The 12,237-nt window shown below is 31.9% G+C and overlaps 1 protein-coding gene across 2 annotated transcripts in view; it reads right to left on the minus strand.

Annotated features, from left to right (window-relative positions):
* Positions 1–2,863: 2,863 nt before the first annotated feature.
* The window catches only part of LOC114327191 (phosphate-regulating neutral endopeptidase PHEX-like), a 103,623-nt gene continuing 94,249 nt past the window's right edge, over positions 2,864–12,237 (minus strand). For both annotated transcript variants that reach the window (XM_028275721.2, XM_028275720.2), the window contains 2 exons: positions 10,120–10,279; positions 2,864–3,139 (listed from right to left, as the gene is read on the minus strand). In XM_028275721.2, the coding sequence (XP_028131522.1) occupies positions 2,895–3,139; positions 10,120–10,279 (405 nt within the window). In that variant the 3' untranslated portion in view covers positions 2,864–2,894. The remainder of the gene's footprint in view (positions 3,140–10,119; positions 10,280–12,237) is intronic.

The raw sequence follows: 12,237 nt of genomic DNA on the forward strand, positions 1-12,237 counted from the left end.
GTTCAACGTGCTTAAATAGCACTTGCAATTGACTTTCAAAAAGTTTTCAGATGAAGCTGATATCGTAAACACGAACGGAGTTATTAAAAAAAACAATAACATTTTTTGGAAAAATTTTTAAAAGATTAATTTTGAAAAAAATTTGGAGCATAAATTTTAACGCTGTCAACATGTTCGGGGGCTCATTTGATAGGTATTTTTAAGTACTTTGAAAAATGTTTAATAAGTTTATGTTATAAAACGCATCAATTTCCCGTTATTTCAGCTTGAATACTTGAGAGTTTTTTACTCGCCGAGAAAAATATACATTCAATTACCTATAACTCACTTTTAGTTAAAACTAAAAGGTTTTTCTAGTAAGGGGTTTATTTCATTTTTTATTAGCTTCAATTTTGATAATAATAACTTTTTTGTAAAAACTTACACTTTTTGAGTTTTTGATGAAAAATTGGTTAAAAACATTCATTTTCTCAAGAAAAATTAAAATATTTGATCTTTAATAACTCAAAAAGTTTTGATTTATTTTAATAACTTTATATAACAAATTTTGCTTGAAATTTGTCCCTCTATCGAATTATGGGGTTATTTTTAATAGAATAATTTTTACCCCCGAGAAGGGGTACCCCCAGAGTAAAAGCGCAAGTTGGCACCATGTCACCTTTGTTCCTTGAGATATCCTCTAACCACTCACCAATTTTCATGAAAATCTATGGAGGTTCAACGAAATCGGAGGTAATAGCTCATACCCACCTTCAGTGACTCCACTATAATGTAATACATTATTTTTACTTAAACCTAATACATGCATAGTATTTTTGATTATTAAATAATGTTCACAGTTAAGTAACAATATCATAATTTACTAATTAGAAATGCGATTTAAAAAATGTTAACAGTGGTTACAGCTTGATTAAATCATTTTTCTTTCAAATAAATTGCTTAACTAAGCTTACAGTGTGGTCTTAAGTCTGCTTTTAGACTGTTAGATATTGAGTGTTTTCGCGTTTGATTATCACTTTTTGTTTAAGGAACGAATTGTAGTCGGAAACAGACAATAAGTTCACTAACACTGAAAACTTGCTTCTCTGGTATGAAAAACTGCTTTTTCGTTTCCTTGAAGGCTAATGTGTCATGGAACCCATATAAAGCCTACATGCTGCCTCGTGTTCTTTAGGAAATGTAATTCTTCTTTTATTAAAATGCCTATAGGATTACTTGTATATTATAACTGTTCTATCGTATGTTATGCCCTGAGAGAGTCGGTAATTATAACAGATATTGGAAATTTTTGATTACGAATTTAAATGAAAGCTTGCATAATTGAATATACATAGTTCTCCAGAGTAAATACTGCAAGTGAAAGATAATTTAAATTGTAATATAGTGTTTGAATCTATAACTGCTGATCTCACACCATCAATAATTTTAGATGAATCTGTAGAAATATGACAATGATCTGGGAAACAAGCAAATATGTTGAGAAACGATTGAATAATTGTTGCATGGGAATCAAGCTTATTGTATTCAGAAAGAGTTAGATCACATATTGTAGAACGAAAGGTCCAGGGAGGAGAAGTGACTGTAATTGTCTGATCAAAAAAAATTTTGGGAATTAAATACTAAGGATGACGATAATGAACCACCAACACCTGAAGTGACAACAAACGAAGAAATAAATATTGAAGAAGCAGAGGTAACGGAAGCATTAAGGAAATTAAAAAATAGAAAATCACCAGGAAAGGACAGAATATCGAATGAACTCCTAAAGTATGGAGGACAAGACCTGACCAAACAAATATTAAAACTAATCCAAAAAATAATAGAAAAAAACAGAATACCACAAGAATGGAGATCAAGTATTCTAATACCTCTCTTCAAAAAGGGAGGAAAATCGGACCCGGAGAATTACAGAGGAATTAATTTATTAATCACAACACTAAAATTAACGACCAAAGTGATAACAAACAATCTGAATAAAATGATAACATTAGCAGAAGAACAACAAGGTTTTAGGTCAGGAAGATCATGCACCGACGCTATATTTATAATGAGGCAGATTCAAGAAAAATCGTTAGAATACAACAAACCGGCATACTTCCTTAAAAATACTCGAAATTGTCAGATTAAGATAAGGTAAGTTAAGTACATGCAAAGGGGTGTATATTTCAAAAATCTGACGATTTGAGCAGGGCGTAAGGAAATGGGCGAGTCCCAAAATTTCACAAGAGAAAAGCGAATATTTCGCGAAATTAATGACAGATCGAAAAACTAAAAAATATGTGCTCAATATTTTTTAAAAATCTATCGAATGATTCTAAACACGACTTCCCATGGAGAGGGGTGGGTGGTAAATTTAATATTTTAAACACGAATCCCGCGATATTTCGCGTAATGAACATCAGATCGAAAAACTGTAAAATACACTTATTCAGTACTTTTGAAAAATCTATCGAATGGCATCAAACACGACCCCCCACGGAGGTGGGGTGGGGGGTTACTTTAAAATCTTAAATAGGAGCCCCCATTTTTTATTGCAGATTTGGATTTCTTACGTAAAAATAAGTAACTTTTATTCGAAACATTTTTTCGAACTATGGATAGATGGCGTTATAATCGGAAAAACGATTATTGGAAATGTAAAATTAAATTAAAAATGGCAAGCGCCCACTAAAATGGAAAATTTTGCTTAACTTTTTTTGGTTTTATGACCTACTCTTCACAACCCAATAGGTCCCCATAACGCTCGAGTGACTGCACATTTAGCATACTTTGCTCCCCTCCACTATTGAACTCGTTAGTAGCAGATGTTACAAAAAATAGGGTATTCTAAAATCTAAAGTAAAACTCAAATAAAACCAAGTAATTAAATTTCAACATTTTATTATTTTTTTACATTACGGATTATAATCGTCTTCTTCAACATCTTCACCTTCTTCATAGTCATCTACAGGAGGAGGATGAGGGAATTGTCTTATAACAGATGGATCTAGCCACAAAGTTGATCCTTCCACGCACTTATAAATTTCAGCGAAATATTCGGAGTTGCTAACAATATTGCGGATTTTAATAATTGGTGGTAACTGACGTTTTTCAAAAAGATCTCTCATGAAAATTGCTTCTGATTGGTCATCGCAGAATTCTAAATTATTAAACAAATTATTTTATTTCAGCTCATGTAAGAAAATATATTATACTCCAGGTACCAACATTTTCACTTCGTAATTTTTAAGGAATGGGTCGATTGGCTTGAAAATTTGAGAATAAGTAGTGAATAGCCCAAGAATCATAATCTATACGATGCCGAAAGGCACTTTTATCATGGGGGTGGTTGCCACCCCATCTCGGGGGCGGAAATTTTTTATTATATTTTGACCACAAAAATTGGTAAAACGAATAATTCTAAGCACAAACTATTTCATACATTTTTTTGATAAAATTAATAGTTTTCGATTTATTCGTTATCGAAAATGTTAGTTTGTATATCGAAAAAATCAATGTTTTTAATCAGTTTTCAAAACCGCCCTGATCAGTTGTTTCCAAAACCAACAAAAGTCAAAATAATCGAAAAGCTTTGTATAACTTTCATGGCGATGCATGGAACGGATTTTTTACATTAGTACAATCAAGATTATTGTTTTCAGTATAGTTATCAGTTATTATCATGAATAGACAATGTTTTGAACAGAGTTACTCAAAGCAGAGTGATCAAAAGATTTAAACCAATTACAACATGATTCCCACAGCCTTAGCTTATTTCCCATATCTTCCACCATTCACGGGAAAACTTTTAGAGAACTATTCGACAGCAAACATTTCTTGGGAATTTTCTGTCCGGGATTTTTTGTGGGGATATTTTGTCCAAAAAAATTTGTGGGGATTTTTTGTCCGGGATTTTTTGTGGGGATTTTTTGTCCGGGGATTATTTGTCCGGGGATTATTTGTGGGGATAATTTGTGGGGATTTTTTGTGGGGATTTTTTGTCCGGGGATTTTTTGTCCGGGGATAATTTGTGGGGATTTTTTGTCCGGGATTATTTGTCCGGGGATTATTTGTCCGGACCCCCAGTTTTCTGCTCTTAACCCAAAGATTAATTGTTTTATCAAAACAATTCTAATTGACAAAAATATACCTTTTGAAAAAATAAACCAAACGGTTTTTTAGGTTATTATTATATTTTACTTTATTATAGGTTAGCTCTTCTTCGTCAAATGCTAAATTTTGTAGGGTCCAGGTCAAAAGACGGGAAAACTATGCATTTTTCGAGGATAACTTCTCTATCTCAAAAGTCTGTATCTCAAAAATTGAGTGACTAATGATGAAACGAAAGTCAGTCCCTATTTTTTCAGCGAGAAAATGAGCGAAAACCGCCCCATAATACTACACTTAAATAATTAAAATTAGTCATTGGTCTTATCCAGTCTTATTTATTTAGGTATTATTAATAGACTGTAAAAGTTCAACCGGCTTAAAATAATTAATTTTTGAACAAATGGTGTTAGAAGCAAATAACGAATTTTTGTTGTTTGGTAAAAAATGCATTTTTCTTCAGAATAGAAAGCTACAAACGCTTCACCTTCTAGCAGCTACCTATAAGCGTTGCCACCACTGCTACAATATAGCATCTAAAATATGTGAACAAATATATATGGCAATGGGTCCGCATGACCTGTCTTAGGTGCCAACATTTTGAGGCTTTGGGAACAATAATCTAACATTTTCGAACATATTTCTACGGCATTGGGACACCAATGAGTCTAAAATTTTATAAGCAACGCATATTTTCGGCTTTGGTAAATTGAGACCATAACACCTTGAACGATAGGGTGAGGCAGATAACTGGCCTATTAGATATATCTCGAGAAATATAGGCAACAGGATCATGAAAATTTGAATAAAGGGAATTTGAAGGATGATCTATTAAATGAAAATATTTTCATCTCTTTAGAACTTCCGGTTATACCGGAAGTTGTTTTAACTTCGTTTTTTTTAAATAGGACACCCTGTATATTTTTACATTTTTGGATTCTCTTCGATGTCTTCTTTCTTAAAATATGAGGTTTTGTAATATTATACAGGGTATTTAAAAAGATAATTACGTTTTTTTATTAATTTTGTAGCAATATTCACACCCTGTAGAATTGTAGTAGTTTGACATCTAAAACTCTACTTACGTTCAAATGATTGTTAATATACTCTACTATTGTTAAGAATCATTAGTATAGCTAAATTTTTAATTTTAGTATACACGGTTGGTCGAAACTCGGAATGAGTATTTTCTGAGTTTTCTTAAATATTAAATGTATTTCTGTATTGTAGTAAAATCATATTTTATAGTACTGTTTTATTTCTTAAGCATCCCTCTACCTAACTCATTTAATTTGTAATGTTTATTTGATTTTTGATGTTTATTTGATTTGATTTGTGATTGTTATTGGTGATTCAAGCTAAACATTAATTGCAACAAACAATACGTAAAATTTTATTAGGTTGGCCGTGAAAATACGCAATCCCAAATAATTTTTCAGAAATAAATACATATTAATCCAGACTGGTCCTTAAAATTACCAATAATGGTTTAGCTATCAAAATACCTACGTAGTTAAGATTGTGGTGCGAATAACAATTAAGCACAAATTAAAGCAGTTAGGTATAGGGAATGCTTAGGAAATAAAACAGTACCATAAAATATCATTTCATTACAATAGTAAAATACAGGGTGTTCCATTTAAGAAAACTCAGAAAATACTCATTCCGAGTTTCGACCAACCCTGTATACTAAAATTAAAAAATTAGCTATGCTAATGATTCTTAACAATAGTAGAGTATATTAAAAATCATTTGAACGTAAGTAGAGTTTTAGATCTCAAACTACTACAATTCTACAGGGTGTTAATTTTGCTACGAAATTAATAAGATAAACGTAATTATCTTTTAAAATACCCTGTATATTATTACAAAACCTCATATTTTAAGAAAGAAGACATCGAAGGGAATCCAAAAATGTAAAAATATACAGGGTGTCCCATTTAAAAAACGAAGTTATAAGCAACTTCCGGTATAACCGGAAGTTGCAAAGAGATGAAAATATTTTCATTTAATAGACCATCTTTCAAAACCCCTTTATTCCAATTTTCATGATTCTGTTGCATTTAGTTCTCGAGATATTTCTAATAGGCCCTTTATTTGCCTCACCCTGTATACGACGGCTGGGAATACGCACCCACTTTTTCAGAAACATATATATGCAGCGTTGGGACAGAAAGCGTTAACGTACATACAATCGACGGATACCACACTTTTTACGTCAAGGGTGGCATTTCTTGTATTGCACCAAAATATGCAATAGCTCCTAACCAATCCATTCCTCGGATAAAAACTAAACCCGCATCTGAGGTTTATGGAAGTCAGAGAGCTGTTCAACTAATACATTTTGAAAGGACAAAACCTCAAGGTTCATCAGAAATCAAGATCCGAAGAGAATGTTCACACCAACTGAAACTGTGACTCCATCTGTGCCTGATCTTCTGTGGCTCTAAGGGAAAAGCAGAGACATTCTCGGTATTTTAGGATGAAATGGATTCCTGGAAGCTGTGAGAAGAGACATACCATATTCATATTATGAATTAACATTTATTATTTGTACAGAAAACTAGGAGAAATTTATCAAATGACAGCATTCTAATAAAAAATAAAGTTTCGGAATGTAAAAAGTGGGTTTTGCCGAGACCGTTGAAAATTGACAATTTTCAACTTGCACTTTAGACCGAACGGTTCGTCTGAAAAAAAAAGTAAATTGTGATATTTGTAGATAACTTCAAGTACTTTAATTTTTGTTAACAGACCATTTACCAAAAGTTAATAGTATTCGATATCTGGCAAAAAAGTGGAAAAAAGCTGATATTTTGGATTTTTTCTCTGTTCCGGCAAAAAGTTTTGTCTCCAAACCTCATATTCGGATTCAGCAGCCCAAAATTCATATATAATGAAAGAAATCAGAACTACCCCAAAACTTTCCCACTAGGGAGCTCGTAGAGTACAAATTGACTGAATCAATAAATACGCAAGAAATATAGAAAAGGAAATTTTGGAACAGATTTTAATTATTATAAGATATTTTCTTATATTAAACGCAAAAACGAAAATTGCATTGGAAAATTGGAGGATACATAGTCGTAGAGTATACATAGAGTAGGTATACATACATAGAGGACTGCGACAAATCGTAAATCGGACAGACCAATCAAAGAATACAAGTTAGATGAGAAGCACGTCGTAATGTTAATTTTGAAAATAATACTACCCGTGTAATCGGGGAAGCAATTGAAATTAAAACGCATCCAAAATATTTAAATACAAGAGATGATACAAAAAGATTCTTAACTGCACAGAAACCAATTACACAAAAACGTAGAAATTAAATTGGAGAATAAAATCCCATCCACTCCCGTGCGCACAGGGCCAGTTACAAGAAACGCAGCAAAGTATTTAAGCAGAGCGGTTAAAGGAGATTTATGTCCAGCAGTAGACGCGATTGTTTCATTAAAAAAAACAAACCTTTGCTACAATCTATATTTTAGAAATACTCTAAGTATGACTAAAACCAAGGGTAACCCCCGTTAAGATAGGCAAAATACCCTAACTCCCAGAATTCAATTTTTTTCATTTTATTACGTTCTATGCAATTAAAATAGTATATTATTCAACGAGCATGTAATGATGGCTATTACTCACGATGATGAAGTTTGCGACACGAGCCGTAGGCGAGTGTCGTAATTCATCAGAGTGAGTAATGGCCATTACATGCGAGTAGAATACTATACTTTTTCTACGACCTTTTTTATTTTAATTAGTAAAAAATTTAATTATCAACTACTCGAGATTTAAATTATAATAATTTACAAAAAATACTAAATTCTTTTTTAAATACTATTACTAAATTCTTATTTATTGTAAAAATACAACTAGAAATAGTCAATATAAGTTCTATTCGTTTCCGAAAAATTATAAGCTTAAATTTGTACCTACTGTCAGTGAATCTAATAAATAGGAAATGGCTGTTGTCGCTGGACGTATTTCATATAATATAGTTATAATGTATATTTACATTTAACTATATATAATATAATAATATAACTATACATAATATGTTATAACATATTTAACACAATATAACTTGAAAAACAAACACAGTATTAGTTATAAATTCCAATTAACATAAACAAAATGCGATAATGTCACTGTCACTAAATTAAATGATAAACGTCAAAATTTTGAGTAAACAAATATAAACGTAATAGCTATTTGTATAACAAGGGAGGAAAGTGCTACTTTTCCTCCCGAGAATGAAGTTTACTGCCCGACGCGTAGCGGAGGGCAGTAATCATTCAAGGGAGGAAAAGGCACTTTACTCCCATGTTATACATATGGTTTTTCCACCTTCCTCAAATAACAAGTCATTTTTTCATTTTTACTTAATTTATCTATGTAACTAACCAACAAAATTTGTTAGAACTAAAACTAATAAGTAGGTACAATATAACTGTCAACTGTCAATAATAAAAGTCAAATTATTAATGTAAACATTGTTAAATCAGAATAACAATTTACTGTTTTTTACTATTCTGCAAAATACAGAGTGTTTTTAAATAAACGTTAAAATGTATAGATACTTACGTAATAGAAAATAGATATTGTACAGGGCGTCAATAAGTTATATTTCATGAATGAAATACCATGACGTCACTTTTACTTTTCCTCCCTAGGGAGGAAAAATATTTTCCTCCCTAGGGAGGAAAAGTACAACTTTGCTCCCTACAATCAGGTCCGGAAAAGTATACTTTCGGTAGAGGTAGGTGGAAAAAAATATACTGACATTGTTATAGCTAAAATTCCTTTACAAATTTTTCGAAGGTAATTATTGGTATACATTACAATAATTATTGTATTAAATAAACAAGTTTAAATAACTTTATTTGCAGTTTATATACGATTAATATTAAAAGGGGCATGCGCCACTTGAATCTAACTTCAGCCCGTGAGTAATGACCCGTGAGTAACTTCAGCCCGTGAGTAATGAATTATTACTCACGGGTACAGTAATAGGCGCTATTATCTATGAAAAAATAGCGAATAATGAGAATGTTATTAAACGGTCGTAGAAAAATTATATTACGCAGATTTTTACCTTGCCATCCCCTTACCCCTCCCCCGCAGCCAAAAACGTAGATTTTTAGATTAATTTTTTTTAGTTGGGTTGCAATAAATTGATTTAAAAATTTCAAAAAATTCACACATGTAGCTGAGGCTTTTGCAAAACAAGTCCATTTTTAAGGACGCGTAGGTCTAATGTACATGACTTCAATTTTTTTAACCTTTTTAAAACTTTTATTTTTTTTTTCGAGATGGCTGCAGGTCGAATTTTTTTCGCATTTTGTGTATTTTGTCACAAACGATCTCTCTGATTTTTTTCAAATTTTTCCCTCAGCTGCGCCATCTTGAAATATCCGGAAAACTGTTTATTTGGGGGTCTTTGGGGATTTGCTTCATTTTATAGACTTCAAAATAAATCAACTCAAGGTTTTGTTAAAAACCCCCTAAAAACAGTTTTCCGGATTTTTCAGGATGACGCAGCTGACGGAAAAATCAGACCGAAAGTTTTTGATAAAATACACAAAATGCAAAAAAATGGACCTGCAGCCATCTCCAAGAAAAGTTATGTTTTAAAAAAGCTAAAAAAATTTGAGGTTATGTACACTCAACCTACGGGTCCATAAAAAATGGACATGTTTTGTAAAAGCCTCAGCTAAGTACACGTGTGAATTTTTTGAAATTTTTAACTCAATTGCAACCCGGTTAAAAAAAAGTTAATCTAAAAATCTACGTTTTTGGCTATGGGGGAGGGGTAAGGGGGTGGCGACCAAAAAATCCGCGTAGTCTTATTTTTTAATTGCACCGAACGTAAAGAAATGAAAAAAATGGAATTCTGGGAGTGAGGGCATTTTGCATATAGTAGATATCTAGATTCATTATTTACGGAACGACACGTTATGTTATGATTAATGTCGATATAATATAAATATTAAATACAGTAATAAATAGAAGATTGATTAGTTTGTTTACCTTGGCCAAATGCGATAAAGAAGCTTTGATGAACTGGTATCGAGCTATTGATCCAAGGCAATTCTTTAGTCTTCTTTAGTGCTTTCACGTAGTCAGTTACTAATCGAAAAGCAGCGTTGTCCGATATCAACTCGTTTAAAAACAGTTTACCATTTACAGGCTAAAACACATAATAGTTATTTAACCAAAAAGGGTATTAATAAGGGCGATTAACAATTGAGATATTTTAACGCGTGAGCGGAGGCGAGCGCGTTAATATTCGAGATTGTTAATCGCCATTTTAATTCACGAGTTCGTTACAAAACTTTTCCGTCGACCGTACTTTTGAGAAATAAAGACATATCCATCTTTTGATTTTTCCAATACACAGAATTTTAAACAATAATGTAAATAATGACATACAATGACAGATAATACTAACAGCGGCTACTTAATTTTAAATTTTTTAGTGGGAATATAAAGAGGTATATGTTTGGTTGCCTACACCACAGGTCACTGCCAATCACAGAGCGCTTAATTAATTTATGCAAGCAATGTATGTTGTGTTGCCTATAATGAAATCGTTCATTAATAGAAAATCATGCATTAATAGGGGTCATTAATCAATGATTTTGAGGGTGTTAAAATTGATCATAAATGGACGGTCGACGGAAAAAAATAATTAAAGTTGCACACGAAAAAGTTGGGTTACAAAGTTTGTTAGAGACACATATCCATATTTATTCCATTTTCTTCTAGATCTTCCTGTGGCTCTTCATCAAAAATCTATTTCGGTTGCCAATGTTCTATCTTTCAACAGCTATACCTCACAGCTGTATATAGTGATACTTTTCACCATAGGTAGTCTCACATCGCCGGTCCGGAATAAGAATGACTTATTGCAAATAAGTAACTGCAAATAAGAATGAAGTAACTGCAAATTTTGTCAATTCCTGTTTATTGCGTAATTAACTGTAAAACACTATGTAAAGATGATACAAAAGCGACAGAACTGTAACTATGTGCCGAGACACTACAGGGTAGTTGTAGTTGCGTCGTTATTGAAATACGCGTCATTTTAGACCCTGTTTCAGATGAATAATGACGCAACTGTAAATAGGTTTGAAAATGGGGGGACTAAATTAAGATAGCGAAATTCGGACCAATAAGGATAAAAGCCATTGCGGTAAGAATAAACGGCATCCTAAATTTTTAAAAATAGTTTTTTGTACAAAAAAATTTTAAGATCAAAAATGGCGCAACTGTAGATAGGGTTGAAAATGGGGGGATCAAATTAAGATAATGAAATTCGAACCAATAGAGATGACACTAAAAGCCATCATTTTAAATGGGTTGAGTTTGTCATGACCAGGAGAGTTATGATTTTTTAAATTCATAATTATTCGTTTAACTTCCTCTTTCGGGGTTACTTCCTCTTCCTGGAAGTTTCTACATAAGTTTGTGTAAATTTTTTGTTTGATTTTTCAATTTTCGTTGTTAAACTTCTTTTCCCTACTATTTTTTTCACCAATAGTGGAGAAATATTAAACAAATATATTCACCATATCTTCAGGTTTGAAATTATTTCGTTTGACTCGGTATTATTTTTATATTGGTGATTATCTGTATCGAACTTGTTTGTTCTTTTTTATCCACTCCTTTATTGGTTGTCCAAAGTTTGTTAGATTTTGTTTTGGTTTTTTCTATTTTATATTTGAAGGACTCTTCTATTTCGTTGTTTCAATAAGAAATTTAAGTTTTTTATTATATTCGTTGAATGATTTCCTTAACTCTTTATTATCGGTTTCCTTCTGTAACCTTTTTTCAAGCTTGTTTTCTTCTTCGCTAGTTTTAATAAGTGAATTTATTGTCTATTAATATTGTGTTCGTTAATGTTTAACTGTAACTGAGAATATTTATAGTAGGGGAGGAAAGTATGGCACATTTGCAGTTACTCGAGCGCTATGCGGACCTATTGGGTTGTGAAGAGTGGGTCTTAAAATCAAAAATTTAACTTTTTATTTTCTAATTTAGTTTTCCATTTCCAACAATGGTTTTTTCCGATTATAGCACCATCTATCCATATATCGAAAATATGTATCTAATAAAAGTTGCTTAATTTTACGTTAAGAATCCAAA

Source organism: Diabrotica virgifera, chromosome 4 (assembly GCF_917563875.1).
Source record: "Diabrotica virgifera virgifera chromosome 4, PGI_DIABVI_V3a".
Lineage (NCBI taxonomy): Eukaryota > Metazoa > Arthropoda > Insecta > Coleoptera > Chrysomelidae > Diabrotica > Diabrotica virgifera.